Source organism: Triticum aestivum, chromosome 1B, assembly GCF_018294505.1.
Source record: "Triticum aestivum cultivar Chinese Spring chromosome 1B, IWGSC CS RefSeq v2.1, whole genome shotgun sequence".
Classification (NCBI taxonomy): domain Eukaryota; kingdom Viridiplantae; phylum Streptophyta; class Magnoliopsida; order Poales; family Poaceae; genus Triticum; species Triticum aestivum.
Genome location: NC_057795.1, coordinates 346569590 through 346591048, shown reverse-complemented (window position 1 = coordinate 346591048; position 21459 = coordinate 346569590). Strand labels below are relative to the sequence as shown.

General features: G+C 49.8%; 2 protein-coding genes across 2 annotated transcripts; one reads left to right on the top strand and one right to left on the bottom strand.

The window, feature by feature from the left end:
- Positions 1–5649: 5649 nt before the first annotated feature.
- Positions 5650–11222, top strand: LOC123123147 (putative leucine-rich repeat-containing protein DDB_G0290503). The gene is made up of 8 exons (XM_044543606.1): positions 5650–6360; positions 6468–6665; positions 6754–6879; positions 7005–7060; positions 7323–7446; positions 7773–9833; positions 10434–10540; positions 10657–11222. Exons 1-8 carry the CDS (start codon positions 6286–6288, stop codon positions 10838–10840), a joined length of 2931 nt encoding a protein of 976 aa, XP_044399541.1. The 5' UTR covers positions 5650–6285; the 3' UTR covers positions 10841–11222.
- A 2877-nt stretch (positions 11223–14099) lies between these two features.
- Positions 14100–14660, bottom strand: LOC123091250 (non-specific lipid-transfer protein 2P-like). The gene has a single exon (XM_044512697.1). The coding sequence runs from the start codon at positions 14572–14574 to the stop codon at positions 14287–14289; it is 288 nt and encodes a 95-aa protein (XP_044368632.1). The 5' UTR covers positions 14575–14660; the 3' UTR covers positions 14100–14286.
- Between the last annotated feature and the right edge of the window lie 6799 nt (positions 14661–21459).

The window sequence follows — 21459 nt, the reverse complement described above, 5'->3', positions numbered from 1 at the left end:
ATCTCCGGTGCCGAAATCTTCATTCTTGCTGTGGCGGGATTTAGAGCTGCGTCGCTGACGCCGGCGCTTAGGCTGTTTCTTGGAGGGGTCTTCCTCCGTTGTTCCATCGCCATTCCCATCCTTTGGGATGTCCACCATGTATATGTCGTATGACGAGGTGGCTTTCCAGTGCCCCGTAGGCGCTGGTTCTTTGTCGTCTCCGGCATCGTCGTCCATACCGTCGATGTCTTCGGAGTCGAAGTCTAGCATGTCGGTTAGGTCGTCGACAGTGGCTACAAAATGGGTGGTGGGTGGGCTTTGAATTTCTTCATCGTCCGGATCCCAACCGTCCTGACCGTGGTCCGGCCAGGGCTCTCCTGATAACGAGAGGTACTTTAGCGAATTCAGGATGTCGCCAAAAGGCGAGTGCTGAAAGATGTCCGCAGCGGTGAACTCCATCATCGGTGCCCAAGCGGATTCGATTGGTAGGGGCGCGGGAGGTTCGGAGTCCGGCGAGGAATCCGGCACCTCGGAGTCATGAGCTTCACAAGGGACAGGGTCGGTATTCGGCTCCATCGCCATAGAGGGAGCAGCCCCCGAGGCGGTGTCTAGCCACCCATCCTCGATCGGCGCAGTCGGCTCTGAGTTAAGGGTCGGAGCGGACTCTTGTGCGGCCTCCAGGGCATTGTCCGCAGCAGAGCTAAATCATGCCCATCGCGACAGTGCGGCACGCTCGGCTGTGGCTCGAACCCGTCGAAGTTCAAGTCTCCGCGGACGTCGGCCGTATAGTTCAAACTTCCAAATCTGACCTGATGGCCAGGGGCGTAGTTTTCGATCTGCTCCACATGGCCAAGCGAATTGGCCCGCAGTGCGAAGCCGCCGAATACAAAGATCTGTCAGGGGAGAAAAGTCTCACCCTGGACCGTGTTGTTGTTGATAATTGAAGGAGCCATCGGGCCTATGGGCGACGACACAGAGGAACTCTCAATGAAAGCACCAATGTCGGTGTCAAAACCGGCGGATCTCGGGTAGGGGGTCCCGAACTGTGCGTCTAGGCGGATGGTAACAGGAGACAAGGGACACGATGTTTTTACCCAGGTTCGGGCCCTCTCGACGGAGGTAAAACCCTACTCCTGCTTGATTGATATTGATGATATGGGTAGTACAAGAGTAAATCTACCACGAGATCAAGGAGGCTAAACCCTAAAAGCTAGCCTATGGTATGATTGTTATTCGTCCTATGGACTAAAACCCTCCGGTTTATATAGACACCGGAGAGGGCTAGGGTTACACAGAGTCGGTTACAATGATAAGAGATTTACATATCTGTATTGCCAAGCTTGCCTTCCACGCCAACGAAAGTCCCATCCGGATACGGGACGAGGTCTTCAATCTTGTATGTTCATAGTCTTGAAGTCTGGCCAATGATGATAGTTCGGCTATCCGGACATCCTCTAGTCCAGGACTCCCTCAGCCACGTTTTGTATCCGTTTATTCTAGACGAACTCGGCGGGACCATTTCGGAGTGTGTTTGTTAGAGTTGCCCTCCCACCGAAGGAACGGATGGACATCTACGGACAGCACAGTGCGTACCCGCGTGGGGCACTGCCATCAGAGACAGAGCCAAAGACGGGAGCAATGCTGCACTGTTCATAGTTGATGGTCCACGCACATGTGAACTACAGTGTCATTGACTGATACCTTGCGTCTCCTGTTTTCGTTTCCTCTATTAGCAGTGAAGTAGACATCGGCAAGCGGATCTTGCCGATCTCTATGTTAACCACGCGCGGTTGCCGTGAAACCTCCGCAAAGTCACGTCACAATCAAAGCGCTCTCGTGGCACCAGTGCATTTTTTTTCTTGCCGGGAGCACCCGTGAATTGCAATGGACAACGGAGGTGATTAACATAACCCAGCTTGAAGGTGGGAAGCACTCAAAAAAAAAAAAAGCTTGAAGGTGGGCCCGGCGCCTTACCCCTTGGGTGGTTCTTTTTTTTTTTAACATAGTTGTAGACGAGTCGATCGAGCATCGAGCTAGCTGCCCCTTTCTCCTTTTGGCGATCGCCATCCTATGAGCTGCTCGCGCCAACCCGAGAAGATTAGGTTGCAAAATGGTTGGTCTGGCCATGCCCAATCAGTCGCTTTGCAGTTGATTTTGTTGTACCAGCGTACATGAAAGTGAGTGACCCGCGGCAAGCACCGACAGTCTCCTCTTCTTTTTCAGCGTGTCCAGTACAACAACAAAAATTGCAGGGCCACACAGATTATTAGGGCAATCAGCGAAAAAGGAAGAAAAAACCAGTGTGTTTTATTAAAGGGCAAAAGTCAAAGCGGGCTCGTGGCTTTACTAAAAGCTGAAAGAGTGTCAAGACACCGAACGAGTGAGTCACCACTGCTTGCATTGCATTGCATGGCTGTCTTCTAGCAGACTATTTTTTGTTTATATTATGCTCAGCCGACCGACACGGCAGACAAAACCAGTAGCAGTAGTAGTACTGTGCTTCCATTCCGTCGTGCATGACTGGAGGTGGAGGCAGAGGATCCGATGCCATGGCGGCGTGCCGGGTCGTGGAGGAGTGCACATGCCATGCGCTGCGCATAGGGCCGGGCACCATACCATACGCGTGCACGTTGGATGGGGCCACTCGCCAGCGTCGGACGAAGAGATCGAGGAAGATGCCGTGGACTCGGCTCTCGTCTCGTCTCGCCTCGCTACCGGCCGCCGGACGAAGCTTGCTACGGCCAAAAGCCGGCGTGGACAAAAAGAGATAGCTATAGGCTGACATCACACCTCACCTGAAGGACCTTCTGTGTAGTGTACTACTACTACATCGTGATCCTTTGTAGGAGTAGTAGCTTGTTGCCTTGCATGCAGGCTAGGCTACCCGGATCTGGCTCCATGCGTCCACCTGTCCGACGAAGCGCAGCGGAGCGCCCTTGGCTTCTCCACGTTTTTTGCATCACGGGTTCTCAACGGTTTCTGGTGAGCACAAGGTCCGACAACCACCCACCCCCCCCCCCCCCCCCCCCTCTTTTTAGGAACGCCGGCACTTTATTAATCAAGCAACATAGTATCCTAGATACAAAATCTGGAGTAGAATGAAAAACACAAAGACCATTAGAGTTCACACAAGATTTAGCTAAAAGATTAGACTGCCCATGAATATGCTTGAACACCACAGAAGAGATGCACGGCGCACCACACTTGATGTCCGACACCACCGAGCCAACTAGGGAGCGGTCGCGGACAGGAGAATTCACACTGTGCGCCAAGAACAAGCGGTGGGAGACGCAGATCAGCGAGTTGCATCCTCCCAACCCGCGCAAGGTAAACTGATCGCCGAAGAGCCAAGGCCTCGGCCAATTATGGTGTAGGCCTACCATTGGTCGCTTCTCGGCAAGCAACAACACACTGGCCATCAGAGTTAAGAGCGACCACCCCTGCACCAACCTTCCCCAGATCGAAGAAAATCGCATCATCATACATGAATAAAAAGGAACCTGGCGGTGGCGGAGACCAGACGGTGTTCGAAGCAATGCTCTCACGCCTATGCGCACGGTCGGGTTTGTATAGATGCGAACAATCAAATCAACATACACGTTTATCTTATGTGTTGTTTTGTTGTTGAGGTGGTTGTGGTGTTTTTGTTTCTTAAAATACTCATGATTTTTTGATGTGCCGCGTCATTCCTCGCAAAGCCAATGTTTTTTGGTAACGGAAATGGTTGTATACTCATTGACCCACTACGTGTTAATTGCACAATGTTTGTTGTAGTCTAGGAGTACAAAAAAGTAGCCCGATTATAACTAGACTAAAATCATGCAAAACCCTAATCAATACATGTGTGTCACATCCACCCACAACAGACACATGGACACCCGGGCTGACTTGGCCAGTGTCGAAGACTTGGGAGCTGTTTGGATAGTAGCCCGGACTTGCCCTGCCAATATTTTGGTGTTGACTGCTAGTATAGGCCAGTGTTTGGATTGAAGCCCAATTCCCACGCCCACGCCAATTTTTTGGCCATCGCTTTAGTTTCCGTGCTCGTGTGTTGGCGAAACGGGGGCGGCAGATTCGCTCGCCAATTTTTTGGTACGCCCTGAGTTGGCAAGGCTGGCAAGGGCAGAATCCAAACAGTCTCGTGACACACGCAATGGACATCCCATCAATGCATTCCAGTAACACTATCATCAACACTCATCGCTCGTGAAAAGACCCAACGAACATTGATCACCATGAACCAAGAGGGAGAGACTTTTCAGTTGCACTCCTTGTGGAGAAAAAACCCATCGTGGAAATCAGAGGTCACAACGCACCAGAAACCCCTTCTACGTGGCATCCTTGTAATCCCACAAAACTACATAGTGACTTTATGCTACACAATAAAAAAAATATGTACACAACCTCCACAACATATGATGGACAGTCGATGATAATGGCCATGCATCGAACAAAGTTTGCTCGCCACCGTCATCATAGGCACATGAGACCCGATGCTAACGGATCCAGGGTAGCCTCCCTATCATCCACGCGAACAAGTGAAAGACCAACCGTCTTGCTATCCGAAGGTATTCCAAAGCGATGCATCAAAGAAGGGCATCAACACAAACAACGCAATTGTCATTCGATCTTGAAAAACAAAGAGAGCCTCACTATCAGGGTTGTGAGGAATCGGGGTAGCCCTTGGTGAAAATCCTACTCCGACTTTTGGCTTGATCTTGCTATAGCAACCCTACGCAAATAACCATTCTTGTGGATAACCCAAGCATTTTAGTCGACCCGTGTATTAATTCCTATGATAGCTGACGCGGTTCCCTCGTTCTCCTCCCATGGTAAACGAATAAGATGACATTGGCAATTCTATATTGACGGTGAACTTCATGAAAGAGAAAGAACCATTGCTTGGACCTATTGATCACCGATTTTTAGGCATCACTAGCGATAAGCATGCATCGACGAGAGGACGATGGACAGTTGCACATAGGAGGCTTGCGATAGATATTAACTCGGGTATTTAATTTACTAATACTGATGCAAAATTGGTTTGTTGATGATAATATATTAGAAGATGCATATATATACATGTTTTTGCCATTCAGCAGCAGTGACATCATAGCTTTCGTGGAGTTGACTTGAAAAATATAATGCTTCCACATATACAATTCAGTACCTCCGCGTTCCAACGACATCACAAATCATTTTATCCTTTTGTTCGTGTGAAAATAAACCAAACATATTATTCACCGAACACACCACTTGGGCATCCAATCGAATCCAACCAAAAACATTTGTAGAAACACCGGCGACGTCTTTCTCACGGGTTTATTAAAACATACGCAAAACAGGCGGTTCCATAATTCAGATTCCATGAGACGTGCACTGAGTGAAAGCAAGATCGCACCGTCTGTCTCACGGTTTCACATCAACATCGACGACCCTCTTTCTAGAAAACAAACAAACAAACATCGACGACACTCCAACACGCACCTTACCTCACTAACCCCTTTGCTAAACCAGCAAAGAAGCTGAATTAGTGGTAGGTCTCAAGTGAGTCGCTCACACGTCCACGCTTCTTTCACAGAAGCAGAAGAAGAATTGCCGTCGGCAGGTCAGTGTGATCAGTCTCCTCCCTGCCGGCGCACAGCAGCTGTGAAGCTCAAGCAATGGCAGCTCCAGATTTTTTATCCGTCGCCATCCTCCCACCTCGCTCTAACTAAATAAATCCCCATTACCCTTTTCCCCAAATCAATTGACCACCATTTTATAGACTCCGAACCTTCTCTCTCCCACCTCCTCTCTCTTTCTTTCTCTCTCCCCCCCCCCCTTTCTCTCTAGTCCCTAAACCCCCAAATCAGAGAGAGAGAGAGAGAGAGAGAGCAAAGCAGAGCCGTAGTGTGTGCGTGTGTGAGAGAGAGCTCAGCTGGGTTCCTTTCTCTCACTAGATCTGCCCACTGGTGGTGTGCCCCTGCCTTGCCTTTGCCCAAAGCCGCTCCTGCCCCGGCCTTCTTGCTTGCTTGCCTGCGGTGTCACCCACTGGCCACTCCCTCTCTATGCGTGCTCTGCCCCTGCCTCCATGTGCTGGTCTCGCCGCTCTAACTAACCACCACCCGCACCGCACAGCAATGCCAAGCCTGGCGTCACTGGATTCGCGCGCACGGCATTGCAATGCCGCTGCCGATCGAGGCGTGACGGACTAGCCAGCCGGCCGAGACGAGCAAGCAAGATTTCGTCTGGTTCTGTTGGGGGGCGGTTGGCTGCTTGCTTGGCTGATTCCTCTCGGGCGCAGCACCCGCCGCCGCCGCCGGCATGTTCAAGTCGGCGAGGTGGCGCGGCGCCGGCAAGGCCAAAGCCGTGTTCAAGCTGCAGTTCCACGCCACCCAGGCACGGCACGACCCCCCGCTCGCTCCGGAAGAAGCAGAGTTTTCGTCTTGGTTCTTGTTTTTCGCGTTCGATTTGAGGCGTGACGGACGGAGCGCGTGTTCCTGCAGGTGCCGGAGCTGGGGTGGGAGTCCATGATGGTGGTGGTGACGCCGCAGGACGTCGGCCGGCCCACGGCGCGGACGGAGCGCGCGGAGGTCGCCGACGGCGCCTGCCGCTGGCCCGCCCCGATCTTCGAGGCCACCAAGCTCCCCTCCGGCAAGGCGGCCGCCGGCGACAAGATCTACCAGTTCCTCGTCTACGAGACCGTGAGCGACCAGCCGGCCCCACATTAATCAATCGAGAGCGATCGTGCTCGATTTGTTCTGACTCGGCAATGCCGTGCGGTCCGTGCAGGGGTCGGCCAAGGCGGCGCTGCTGGGGGAGGCGACGGTGAACATGGCCGAGTACGCGGAGGCGTTCAAGCCGTCGGCGGTGACGCTCCCCCTCAAGGGCAGCCCCGCGCCCGGCGCGCTGCTGCACGTGAGCACCCATCTCCACCCTCCCCCCACCTCTTAAAAAGCTTGCGGCGTTTTCCTGTGACCTGTGACGGCGACGCGCTCGCGGCTCCTGATTTTGATGGTTGCTGCTGCTGTTTCCTGTGACAGGTGACCATCCAGCGGGTGGTGGGTGGTGCCGGCGGTGGGTGCGGTGACGACGGGAGGTAGGTCGCCTTGCATCGCGTTGGTTGGAGATTAGTTTAGACACATCCGCTGCCTTCTGGTTTGAGCTTTAAGAGATCATCTCATCTCACATCAACCAGATTCACTTAGACATTGCTGCTAGCTGCATTGTGGCTGTTTGCGCTTTGAGGATTGTGCCTGTGCCTGTTGCATTCCGGTGTGTGCCTTAGGCATGGTGCATTTGCTTTGATTCAGGGGTTGATTGTGTAATTGGGTACTGATTCTTGCTCTTTGCGGCGACAGTGAGAACGGCGACACCGCAAAGTCTTCGCCGCGGAGGACGCTGCAGAGCCAGCTGAGCCGGTGCGAGGACGAGGAAGCCGAGAAGGCGAGGTCGCTTGCTGCCGATTCGATGAGCCCTGTGCATGTAAGTAACCAGTGAGGCCTAGTGGGGAAGAGTCCTTGAGAGCTTTCCTTTTTTGATCCATCATCATTGCATTGCTCTGTTTCATTTCTGTTGATGCCCAAGAAAGAGAGCTTTTGGCATGCTAAGCATATTGCAAAGAAAAAGGGAAGCTACGTTTGTCTAGTTGATCATTTCGGGGGGTCACATTTGCTGCGTGGTACTTTTTGTTTGAGATCTGAATTTCTCATTCCTGTAGTGAAGGGGGAGAATTTAGAACTGAACAATGCATGCGCTATGTCATCTTCCCCTATGTTCATCAGATAGTAACTGATAGCTTTCTTGTACAGGATGGATTGGTGATAAGCAAACCACCAGGGATGAGGTTTCCCTTGAGAAGAAATATGCCGGCATCTGTTGAGCCGGCCGGCCACCTCCACAATGCCAATGGCTTTGACGCCGTTTCGTTGTCGGGTTCAGATGGGAGCTCAGGGAGATTCACTCCCAAAACCAGTGCGAACATGCATAGCACATTTCTTCAGGATGCGACCAATGTCCTCTCGCCTTTTGCCAACAATGCCACCTCGAGAAACCCATTGAGCTCTGGTGACTGGTCAGGAAGCTCAGCTCCTGACGCTAGCACTGATGGGTCGACGAGCAACTCGGGTGAGACGGGGTTGAGAGGTGCAGAGGATGATGTAGAGAAGCTGAGAAGTGAGATAGGGACTTTGACAAGAAAACTGGATGTCTCAGACATGGAGTTGCAGACACTCAGAAAGCAAATTGTAAAAGAGAGTAGGCGAGGTCAAGACCTTTCCAAGGAAATGAGTAGCTTGAGGGATGAGAGGGATGCACTCCGAGGAGAATGTGAAGGCCTTAGAGGGATGAAGAAGACGATCCATGATGCAAATGGATCAGGTAAACGGTTGTCAGACGGGGAAGATCCCTGGTCTCAGGTTGAGGAGCTGAAGCAAGAGCTGGGCCATGAGAAGAATTTAAATGCAGATCTACGTGTACAGCTACAGAAAATGCAGGAGTCCAACTCTGAGCTGCTTCTGGCTGTGAAGGATCTTGATGAAATGCTGGAGCAGAAGAATAGAGATATGTCCATTTTGCAAGAAGAAACAGTAGAGGATCCCCAGGAGGCAGAATATGAGCATGCACTGTCAAATGTGCACAGTGCTGGACACAAGATGGACATGTCTGAAACAAGTTCGTACCAAGAGAAAGAAGACGAGCTTATGTTGGATGCATTGGTGAAGAAGAGTGACGGCATCGCTAGTTCTGAACTGCAAGAGAAGATTCTTGAACTGAGTGATGAAATTGAGCTGTACAAGAAAGACCGTGAGGATCTTGAGATGCAAATGGAGCAGCTTGCACTTGATTATGAGATTCTGAAGCAAGAGAACCATGACATCTCTTCGAGGCTGGAACAAACACAACTTAGAGAGCAGCTAAGGATGCAGTATGAGTGTTCAGCACATTTGTCTATAATAAGTGATCTTGAGGCCAATGTCGAGAATCTGGAGAATGAACTCCAGGAACAATCTCAAAGATTAGAGGCTGATATAGCAGAAGTACTGGCTGCCAAGGTTGAGCAAGAGCAGAGGGCCATAAAGGCCGAGGAGTCTCTGAGGAAAGCGCGGTGGAACAACGCTACCACTGCCAAGCGACTTCAGGAGGAATTCAAGAGTCTATCTTCACAAGTATCTTCTGCTTTCAGTGCCAACGAACGGCTGCTTGTGCAAGCAAGAAAAGAGGCCGCAGAACTACAGTTGCAGAAGAGCCAGTTGGAAGAGTTACTGCAGAAAGCCCACGAAGATGCCGCATCAGTCCAAGAACAACACCGGGTGAAGATTCAGCAGTTACTTACCCTAGTGGATTTCAAGTCGAATGAGATAGATAGGCTGGTGGTGGAGCTCAAGAGCAAGAGCGACGAGTTCGAGAACCAGAAGAGAAGTGATGAGTCAAAGTTAAATGATCTATCAGAAGAAATTGAACAGCTCAAAGCCAAGATTGACAAGCTATCAGATGAGAGAGACAAACTCGTGGAAAGGAATGAGCAGAAAGACATGGAATTGGCTGCAAATGGTGAAAAGGACATGATCTTGCAAGACAAAACTGGTGAAATTACTTTGCTCAATAAAGAGCTTGCATTGCTCAAGGACCAAATGCAGACATATTTGGAGGAGCTAAACACTCTGAAACGCTCCAAGAGTGAAAGGGATGAGACAATAGGGAAGCTACAAATAACCATTGGATCGTTGAAACTCCAGTACGACAATATGAAGAACTCGTTGTCCACAAAGGAGGCTGAGAAAAGCAACCTTGCTTCTCAGGTGCTGAAGCTGAGAAGAGCCCTTGAAAGCAGGGAAGGTGCCAAGGAAAATGGTGTCACTTCAGATACAACGGTAAATATCGAAAACCAGATATATTTATAGCAAGATGACATAGTAATAGTTTCATTAGTTTACTTTCTGTACTTACTTTTCATGCTAGCTTTCTCTCATATGCGTAATATGCGTAACGAAGAAGGCATATGTAAATAGATAGATCAACAACTGAAAACTTTCCACAAACAACCAACCAACAAAAACTCATCCTGAACAAAGAAAATCATAGAATATTTCCACAAGAACTCTCATTTAAACCAGTAGGTGTACCTTCCCTTTTGTATTTAAGTCAGCATGCTGGACAGTGCACACACTCTTAAAACCCATGAGTTTGTGGGTTGTCAAAACAAATAAAGTAGGTGTCACTGTGTAGAGATTTTCCATTATTACGTGTTTTGTTGCACATGGGAAGATAAATCTGGCTCTAGCTACTTATATCCACTATTATGCTGTACAACCTGCTTCCTAGTGGATAGGGACAGCTTTGAATGGAGGCCCCCACCAGTGAGAATATGATATTTCAGTGCATGGATCTGTTGGGCCTTTTCATAGCAATGCTCATGCTGCAATCATACACTTTGGTGCCTCGAAAGTGACACACCATGTTATGCTTTGCAGGATAATCAGCACACTAATTCGAAGCGCATCAAGCACGATACTGTCAGCACCGGTAACGGTGATGCCGCGCCAAGCGCCAACGGACACAGCAACGGCCACGACACGAGGTTATCATCTGGAATTAGATTACCGCAATCGGTCTTCTTAGCTTTAACTCCAGTTATACATATAGGAGCGGAAATGACTGACATAATTTGCTGCTGTTGATTTTTCTCGCTGCCAGGGCCGCTGCTGAGCAGTCCTCAAAGGAGCTGGAGTCTCTAAAGGAGACGAACAAGGCGATGCAGCAAGAGCTGAACGAGCTGCACGAGCGGTATTCGGAGATAAGCCTCAAGTTCGCGGAGGTGGAAGGTGAGAGGCAGCAGCTGGTGATGACGGTGCGGACGCTGAAGAACTCGCTGAGATGATCCATGGCTGCTGCTGCCTGCTCAGCGTTCACTCACCCACATGTAGCTTCAGGATTAGGTGATGATACCCCCCTCCCCTCCCCAAAAGGAGGGTTTTGTATAGGCGAGCAGCTGGATGGTGAGTTGTATGGAGCATCATCATCCGGAGACTTGCAGAGGCCAGGCAAGGGTCCTCTGGCCTGTCACAATACACAGCATGTAGATCCGTTCCCCCACACAATAATGTTTCTGTGTTTTTTCCTCTTCGGCATTGATGTGTGCAGGATGTGTCAGATGTTGTGCGTGCCTCTAGAGAGAGCCCAATGTGTGTGTGTATGTGTGTTGTATAATTCTCTTGATGTTTGGCTGTGCTGGAAGAAAGAAAAGTGAGAGATGAAAGAAATGAAGGGACAATTTGAACCTTTTCTTTTGAAGCAACTGACCATTTGAACTTGGACTCACAGCGTATCGATGTTCCTGTCTATCTGGCCGAAGTTGCACGCAAATTTCGGATCACCCCTGGGTCGCTCGTCAGGGCGGCTTTCTCGGTGATCTCCGGCGCCACCGCCTCCCCAGTGCCCCTCCCGCCGGCGACCGCTGCGGCAGGCCCTGCTTCCTTGTTTTCCTTGGCTCTCCCTATCTCCGTCCAGGCGGCTCGGCAGATCACCACGGTTGCCTGCGGCTGCCCGGCGCAGCGTCTCCCTGCGCTCTTGCGTCTCATCTTCCGTCATCCCAGGTGCGAGTTGTAGCCATGGAGCATGTTGGTTGTACCAGCAGTGGTGGCATTTTGTCATTTCCTCGCGGAAGGAATTGTGTGAAAACCCTTGAATCTAACTTCATGTGTTGGACAAGGAGATGAAGACGCTCATGCATCGTCCCTTCTTCATTTTTTCGGGGGAAAGGGAGCTTATATTAAATTAGGGTGGGAATTCGGAGTGCGGCGTTTCGGTGCCCGGGTGCATCTGCACCCGTTCAAAAAAAAAAATTCGTAAAAAATTCAGAAAAATTCAAAAAATTCCGAAAAAAATTGAGGTGGTGGATAATTTGATGCGTGAGGTGCGCCGCAATTTTCAAAACATTTGGACTTATGTGCAGCTCTCAGCAAAAAAGACAAATCAGACCAAAACAGTATATGAACAGTACACATTTTTACAGACCTCCGATTTATCTTTGAAACATTTAAAATTAATGTTTTGAAATTGGAGCATGGGAAGCACCCCAAGATTGGGATTACAAAGAAGGTGATTGACTCCGCGTGCAAAAGCGAAGATCCCCTGCTAAATACCAGAATTTCACCTTATATAGGGATGGTATATTGTCCAGGTTTACAACAGTCGGGTGTGTTATGAAATAGTTAATGTCGAGTGAAAACTGCCCAATAACTATACACTAGAAACTTCTACTTGATGGCTGGATTCGTTGTAATTGCAGGTAATGGCTCCGTTGAAACGTCTGCTTTATTGCAGAGTAATGTTTGCGTCCAGCCGACTGTTCTCTGTATATTGCTCCAAACTACTGGTCTCCTTGGTGATCATTCATCCGACCGAGTGAGTCTACCCGGTGGTAATAACCTCACCACTAACATCGGTAGGAGGGAATGTTACAAACTTTTGTCCATTTTACATCAGTTGTAATAATTTTTAATAAATCTGTTATGCCTTGTAACCCCTAAAAAAGGGTCATGTGTGTGGAGTTTTAGCTTTAACTTAGAGCATCTCCAACAGACGCCCAATATTAGCGACGCGCCCAAAAAACCGCAAGTTTAGCGCGCGCGCAGTCAAAAGTAGCACTCCAGCGGACGCTGCATAATAAAGCACGTTGTAAAAAGCGTTCAGCGCGCCGGACGAAACTGGATCACAAGCCGTATATTTAGCGCTCGAGCTCCAGCGCGCTGAACTTTTCACGCGCGTGGAAAGTGCCTCGTGCGCCCGCATCCGCCGTTTGCCTCCTCGCATGCGCGTGCCAGCTCGCCAGCCGGCCACGGACGGGGCGGACCGCGGCCACGGCCACGACGGCGGCGGGGCGGGGAGGAGCGCAGGCGCGACCCCGGCACGGTGGCGGGGCGGGGCGCGGGCCACGGCCACGAGGCGGAGGGCGCGGGCGCGCCCGGCCGCGGGCGCGCCCGGCCGCGGGCCACGGCCACGAGGCGGAGGGCGCGGGCGCGCCCGGCCGCGGGCTACGGCCACGAGGCGGAGGGCGCGGGCGCGGGCCACGGCCACGAGGCGGAGGGCGCGGGTGCGGCCGCGACGGCGGCCGGGCGGGGCGCGGGCGCGGGCCACGGCCACGAGGCGGAGGACGCGGGCGCGGGCGTGGCCGGGCGGGGCGCGGGCCACGGCCACGAGGCGGAGGGCGCGGGTGCGGCCGCGACGGCGGAGGGCGCGGGCGCGGGCGCGGGCCACGGCCACGAGGCGGAGGACGCGGGCGCGGGCGTGGCCGGGCGGGGCGCGGGCCACGGCCACGAGGCGGAGGGCGCGGGTGCGGCCGCGACGGCGGAGGGCGCGGGCGCGACCGCGACGGCGGCCGGGCGGGGCGCGAGCGCGGGCCACGGCCACGAGGCGGAGGACGCGGGCGCGGGCGCGGCCGGGCGGGGCGCGGGCCACGGCCACGAGCGGCACCACGCGGGCGCGGCCACGGCCACGAGCGGCAGCGCGCGGGCACGGCGGGCCGCGGCCACGGCCACGAACGGGAGGGCGCGGGCCACGGCCACGGCCACGGCCACGAGCGGCACCACGCGGGCGCGGCCACGACCACTGCCACGAGCGGCAGCGCGCGGGCGCGGCGGGCCGCGGCCACGGCCACGAGCGGGAGGGCGCGGGCGCGACCACGGCCACGGCCACGGCGGTGGCGGGGCTGGGAGGAGCGCGGCCACGGCCATGGGCGGCGCGACCACGACGAGGCGGAGCGTGCCCACGGGCACGAGCGGCACGGCCACGGCCACGGCGGGGCGAGCTAGGTACGGGCGCGCGTGGTTATTTTTGGGCGCCTGTTGGAGTTGCTACTGTTGCTAGCCGGGCAGTATATTTTTGGGCATCTGTTGGAGATACTCGGTCGTCCGGCGCGCTAAAACGCTATTTTGGCGTTGTAAATTTTTTTTAGCGCGCGGCTAGATTATGCGTCTGTTGGAGATGCTCTTAAGCAAATATGCCCCACAACCTAAACCTATCGGCCAATTTGAGGCCTTGTAATTCGAATCATGCAAATTTAAGTTTTTATCAAATGTTTTTGATTTTCAGGTTTTCTCAGGTACCTGTATACGTTGGATGCGTGCGGCGACATGCGCTTTGAAGTTCTCATCCCAAAATCCTTATTATCAGCGAAGACAAGTTAGCAGAAAACAAACGTCGAGCACATCTACTGCTCTCGTACTCCTCTGTTATTGAAATATATCAAAGCCGGACAGTTAATCACTAGATCAACACACACCACATCTAGCACACTTTTTGTGCGTGCATGCATACACCATGTTTCTACTGCGGGCAGGTCGGGATGGGGATGCCGCAGGAGGCGAGGGTCTTGCGGGCGGTGGGGCTGTTGATGTAGCCGGAGTACGCCGGGTTGCTCGCGTACTTGCAGAGGCAGCCTTGCTGCGCCTTCAGGTTCGAGCAGCACGAGTCGGACGGCTCCGCCCCGCCGATGATCGCCGCCGCGCACACGATCAGCTTCCCCGCATCGCAGTCCTGTGCTGCCACCGACGGCGGGCCGACCACCACCAGTGCTAACAGCGCGCACATGGCCACCGCCGCCACCCTAGCCATGGTCTTCGATCTAGCTCCGACTTCTCCAACCAGAACCTTCTCCGGACTCGGGTGTGACTGTCAGATCAATGCAGTTGGTGGCACAAGAGGAGCGTTGCTCGTATTTATAGGCGGGAGAGTGAGCGCCTCAAGGAATTTGGTAGGCAATCCATCCCGCGTGAGTTGTGTGCTTAGAGCATCTCCAACAGGCGCGCTAAAAGACGCGCTTGCGGTAAACCCAGCTTTTAGCGCGCGCGGAACGTTGTGCCGCGCTCCAGCGGTGATGGAAAACTCGCGCGCGCGGAAACCGCTTGCGCGCGCGAAAAGGCGGCCGCTCGCGCGCCATTTTTGGCGCACCGCTTCCGGCGCGCCTATAAAATGCGGCGCTCACCACATGCCTTCTCCACTTCCTCCACGCGCCTCTGCCACGCGCCTCTTCCTCCTCCTCTGCCACGCGCGCCTCCACCGCTCCAGCGCCCCGCCACCCGACACGCCACCATGCCGCCGCGCCGCCGAGGAGCGTCGGGCTTCCGCGGCGTCCGCCTGCGCCCCAACTGCGGGTACTACTCCGAGATACGCTCCGGCGATCTCCGGCTCGCCCTCGGCACCTCGCGTACGACGCGGCGGTGTGGCGCCTAGGCAGGCCGCGCGGGCAGATGAATTTCCAGGACGTCTACACGCTCCAGCAGGCACTTGACGTCGCCCCGCCGCCTCGTCTTAACACGGCAGAAGACCGTGCGGAGCACGCTGAGCGGCAGCGCCGCCTCCTCGTCGCCCAGGAGGATGAGCGGGCCATGGGGGAGTGGCGCCGGCGCCACCCGGAGGACGTCGCCTACGAGCAATCCTACTGGGCAAGGCGTCGCGAGGAGGACACGCGAAGGCGCCGCAATTCGCGGGTGGAGAGGCGTCGACGGAAGGCATTGGCGAATGCGCAGTCGGATATTGTTGCAGCAGGTGGGAGGTCGTTCTTCACGGAAAACGACGATCGTTGGTTGGACATATGGCTCGATACCTCGGACGACACCGACGAGTATGATGATGGTGATGAGGATAGCGACTTGGAGTAGTTTATCTAGTTGCGTCGTAGTTTATCTATACTTTCGAACTATCTATCTAGTTGCACTGATGTAATACCTTTGTATCGTTTTTTATTTATGCAATCTATCTAGTTTTTATTTATCTATGCTTCCGATTTAACTAAAAATAAAAAAATTTGTTGTGTGCACGTTGCATTTTTTGCGCGCTGCATTTTAGCGCAGCTGCTGGAGCCAGCGCTGCGCGCCGCCCCAAACCAGGCGATGGGCGCGCGGCGCGTTCGGCGCCTGTTGGAGATGCTCTTAGCTGTGAAGTCTTTCGAGTATATGCTTCACCTCAAGCGTTGCCCGCGCCAGAATTTCCTCGCTATTACTAATGTGCCATTTTTACCTCCAGACATTATTACCGTACATATAAACCTGGGAGGCATTCATTGGTAGTACTCCCTCTGTTCACTTTTGTAAGTCGTTTAGGACAGCTGAGATTGAACTGTTTTAGATGTTGTCTTAAATGTCTAAATAGTCATATAAAATTGAACGGAGGGAGTAATGATAATTGGAAATGGATGACTTAGGCGGAACCTGTGATTACGGACAGTCGGCAATGCATCATTAATTCTGCGGAATTGCCTCACACACGGGATGATTTATATTTTTACAGTTTTGTATGCGTACGGGATGATTTTACTTCAATGCCTTTGAGGAACAAGTATTATCTCATATGTATCTGCCGAGTAAAGTCTGTTTTAAACCTTATAAACTTATCCGATCCATCAAAATTGAACTCTCTATGTGTACCAACTTGTCTACAAAGGTTTTGGCAAATGGTATGCCAGGGAGGAAGATTCTAAACTCTTGTGGGCTACGACAAGGTGACCCACTATCCGCGATGCTCTTCACTTTATCATTTGTTTTTCTGGAAAGGAGGTTAAAACCCCCGGCCTCTGCATCAATCGATGCATACAACCATTACCATTTTGATCATGGAGCCGCTACAGAAACTATTCCATCTTGCTGCGGACAGGGCTGGCCCTGGGGTATGGTCGGCAGGGCGACGGCCCAGGGCCCAGGCGAGGGAGGGGCCCATGATGGAGTATTTATATATACTATAGCCCAGTAAAAAATAGGTAAAAAATACAAAAGAATTAAAGAAAAGAAATAAGAGGCCCATCAGATAGCTAGCTAGCGACCCTTGATCGATTAGCAAACACGAAGGAGAGCTCCTATGCGCCGCTCGTTGCGGCGAATTGTCCAGCTGGGCCGGCCCATTAGCGCAACGCAGTGAAAAAATCGAAAAAAAAACTGCTCAAGGGAGGGATCGAACCAGGGGCCTCCTTCTATGTACACACGGGCCTAGCCAACAGGATAGATAAGCTTTCTTGGTTTACCATGGCGCGCGAAGCTAAAAGGTAATGTAGATCCAAACATTTTGTCAAATTCCGAACACGAACATTATTTTGAAAAAATGTTTTGTAAAAACGAACACTTTTCAAACTTTAGAAGAAAAACTAAAAAGCTTGAACTTTTTTTGAATATGTGAACAAAGTTTTGATAAAATGAACACTTTTAAAATCCCGATCATTTTTTTGAATTTAGAGATCAAAATTCGAACATGAACATTTTTTAAAGCACGGACATTTTTTGAATCTTGAGAACAAATTTTGAAATAGAGAACAAATTTGGGAGCGCGGACAATTTTTTAAAGCATGAACATTTTCTTGAATCTTGAGAACAAATTTTGAAACAAGAACAAATTTGGAAAACACAATTTTTTTAAAGCACGAACATTTTTTTAATATTGAGAGCAAATTTTTAAATGGAAAACAAATTTGACAAATCTCGAACAAATTTGGAAGCGCGATCATTTTTTGAAAATGTGAACAGAAAATTGAAAATCTGGTACATTATATGAATTTCAAAAGTTTTGAACTTTTTTGTGTAACGAGCACAAACTTTTGAATATTGAGAACATTTTTTTGAAAACTGAACATTTTATGGAAACACAAATTTTTTTTGAATATTTTGAAAAAAAAGAGGAAAAAATAAAAATGAAATTTGGAAATTAAGTACATTTGTTGAAATCCCTGAACATTTTTTCAAACACGAACATATTTTGAAATCATGAACAAAAATTTGAAAACAAGAACAAATTTTGAAACATGAACAATTTCTGAATTTCTGAACAAATTTAGAAATCAAGAACATTTTATGAAATTCCTGGACATTTTTTGAAATACGAACATTTTTTTAAAATTATGATTAAAATTTTGAACACATGAACATTTTTTGAAAAATGGAACAAATATTTGAAAATGTCTAACAAAAGAAACAGAAAAAAACATAAATAAAAGAAAAAAGTGAAACCAAAAAGAAAAGGAAACAGGAACAGAAAAAGAAAAAAATGAAACAGAGAGAAAAATAAAAAAGATAAAGGGGAAATAGATTGACCGGTCCAGGAACCTTCTAGAAGGTTCCCAAAACCGAAAAAACCGCTGGAAAACCTCTAGAAGATTCCTAGAACCGAAACTTCTACGTACTACAGATGGGCCGGCCCAAATCGCTCGCTCGCTCGCCCTGTTTATGCGATCGCTCGACAGTTTGCCATAAAGAGCGGCAAATAGGGTTTTTCAACACGAAGCGTCAGGTGCCGTGACACACGCCAGTTGCCAGGCACACGACTGCTCGTTTTCCTTCGTAGGTTCGTCGCCCGTGACGCCCGTCGGACTCCTCGCTCGGCGCCTTGCTGCGCTGCCCTCGCCTCGGCCACCGCTACCCGCTGGAGCTTCGAGCGCCGCCGCCGCACGGCAGTCCGGCCATCCAGCATCCGGCAAGGCGGAACCACAACAATACGTGTACAAGTATACATCCGACTGCAAGTCTTGAAGTCTACATCGTGGCCGTCTCCAATCCCTGAAATTGTACAAGTGAGTACGTTTGAACGTTTCCATCCATGTTTTTCAGTTCTTGTCCATCCCCAAACCCTAATTTGACAATTTTAGTAGTTTATTTATTCATTATTTGGAATGTACATATTCAACTATACATCCATGATCCAATCCTCCAATTTTAGTATGCACAAAATTTTAAAATTTCTAATCCAATCTATTGATTTTTTTGTCATTCTATGTACATTTCTAGGGTTTCATTTTGCGATCTTTTTAGTATTATTGTTCTTGATGGAATCATTCAAATTATTATAGTCAAATTTTAAAGTAAAGATGTGTGATTGGAAGTTACTCTTAATAAGTTATATATAGGGTCGCGCTATTCGTCATCCTGGGCGAGAAATTGTTATTCCTCACCCCAGCCTCTCCATGCACCCCACGCACCCCACAACTAAGCGCACCCAAAGAAAATGGTCCTGGGAGGTAAAATTACAACTTGGACGAACGAGCGTGTCCCTCTGACACCACCGTAAGCAGAAGGCCTTGTGAGGTAATTTTACAAGATGAATGGAGGTGAGTTACATCGTGCATGTGACGAACCCATTCAGTTTTATTTTTCCATGCAACGTAGTCTTAGCTAGTTTGTTTTGCCTACCATGTAATTTTACAGCAGACAAGCTTAATGGCGGAGCTACGTTGTAGCCTACAGGGGCCATGGCCCCCTCAGCCTTAATAAAAAATAGGAAGAAATTTTTTTAAGAGGTGCTTGGAGTATAAAAAATATACCCTTTGGTCCCCCCAAACATCTAATATTTCTGCTTGGCCCCCCCTGAAGAACCTGCCTAGCTCCGCCACTGGACAAGCTACTTAAATTACCTCTATCCAGACGGTCTCTATCGCACTCCCTGTAAGTCGATTTTTCTGCTCAATCATCAATGAATTCCTTTGAACAAGGAAATCTTCAAGTCAACTGCCAGAGAAAAAGACCATAGAGAGCGGCTAGACTACGAAGAGCAAGATGAGATGCTTCTCCAGGTCGTTGTCCTGCACCCCGTCGTCGGCCAGCCGATTCGGCCGAGATGCTTCTCAGGTCATCGTTGTTCGCCCCCATCTTACGTCACTCAGCACGTGCATGTTATCTTGTCAACCACGAACATAAGAAACTTGGGACCTGACGAAGAAATATACTACTCGACTAATTTTGCCAACCACCAATGTAGGAATTTTGAAGCCGACATAAGAACAAAATAAAGTTGGGAGACGATGTAAAACAAAGATGATCATCATACTCTAAAGAAAATGTCACCAATGCACCATCCATGATTCAATGTAAAAATACATTATATGCCATCTTGCATCTTGTTTGGTGCACCGGCAAGCAAGCAAAAATGTAAACGAAATCACACGGTGATGTTAGAACTATTCTAACAACATGGTGCTCTACAAGTTAACGCCAGTTGCATTAATTTACACAACAAGATGAGGGCATTAGTCACTAGCTTGCTGTCAGCCGTGCAATGCTGGAGTAGCTCCTCTCTCTGTCTTCCACTGTGAGAGCTCCACGAATATTTGTAAACTATAGGGCCTCTCTCGCCGAGCTTCACCCTGTTTAGGACACAAAAACAAAAGTAAGCCTAGCAATAAATCCAAATCCAGCTGCCATTCGGACTAATGTTGTAATTGCATAGAAATAAATACAGATAATCATGAAATGCAATGATGTCAGAACAAGAAACGCAATTCACTTGTAATTGGTATATTTGAGCTGTGATACATGTGTACTGCCAACTGAATATTTCGCCAATCTTGGTTATTACAACATTCTGGACGGCCATTTGGAAACTTATAAATTGGACATCTCCTGTCCTATCCTTGCTGGATACTGCTAGCTGTTTTCTAGCTTCATTTATCAAACTACCACATCGGCAATTGCTAGTACCCACATACACACATAACACAAATACTTACAAATTACTGTGTGTACAAAATAACTAGATCACCCTTCATTTTTTTATAAGCAATGTTTGATCAAGAATGTGGATTAAACAGGGCACATAACAAAAAGGATGTTCAGTGAAATGACCATAGCATTCATAAATAAACATGGGAGAGAAAGAGAGTATAGAAATGAGGGAATACAAGAGAAAACATATCTAAAAGTAAAGTTACAAAACTATATGCCTAATGTTTTAAATGAAAGGAGTATTTTCCTGCAAATTGATTAGTACAGTTCTACCAGTTCCCATTATCCATTTGCTAATAAATTGATTAGTATTTTCCTACAAAAACTATCTGCAAAGGATGAATCCTTATTTCCTCCTACTTCTACTAGTTCTCATTATCCATTTGCTAATTACTCCGCCGCCGTCGCTGCCGCTAATCATCATTAATCTAATGGATCCATATATTCTAGTACTACACCACGGTGCTACTTCCATCCACTATTTTTTCATCTAGCTACTACAGCATGCGACTGCCTAATTAACGGCTAGCCAACAAATTTTACAACATTGTGTGCTGTAGCCAAAACATGTGGTCTGTATTCTGAATACTTCAGAAAAACTTTGTTAAGTTGAAACTATGGTGTTGTGTGCCTACTGATTGAATTACTGTAGTTTTTGATACTTTGGTTTTTCTGATACTTCGCTACCGAACATAGCCTAGGATTATTTTTTTCCCTAACACTGGTAGAAAAAGAGGCTTCCGTCCAGCCCCATTAGTCGCGAAACTGTAGGAACCGCGACTAATGAAGTCTTTAGTCGCGGTTCGGCAGACGAACCGCGACCAAAGGCCTGGGCCCAGGGCGCTCGGTGGCCAGCTGGTGCACGTGAGGGGCTTTAGTCGCGGTTTGCCAGGCCAACCGCGACTAAAGGTGCGCAAAGGCCTTTAGTCGCGGTTGGCCAGGCCAACCGCGACTAAAGCTCCTCCCCTATATATACCAGTTCAGCACGCTCACTTAGCCATTTGGTGCCACTTCTCTTCACAAG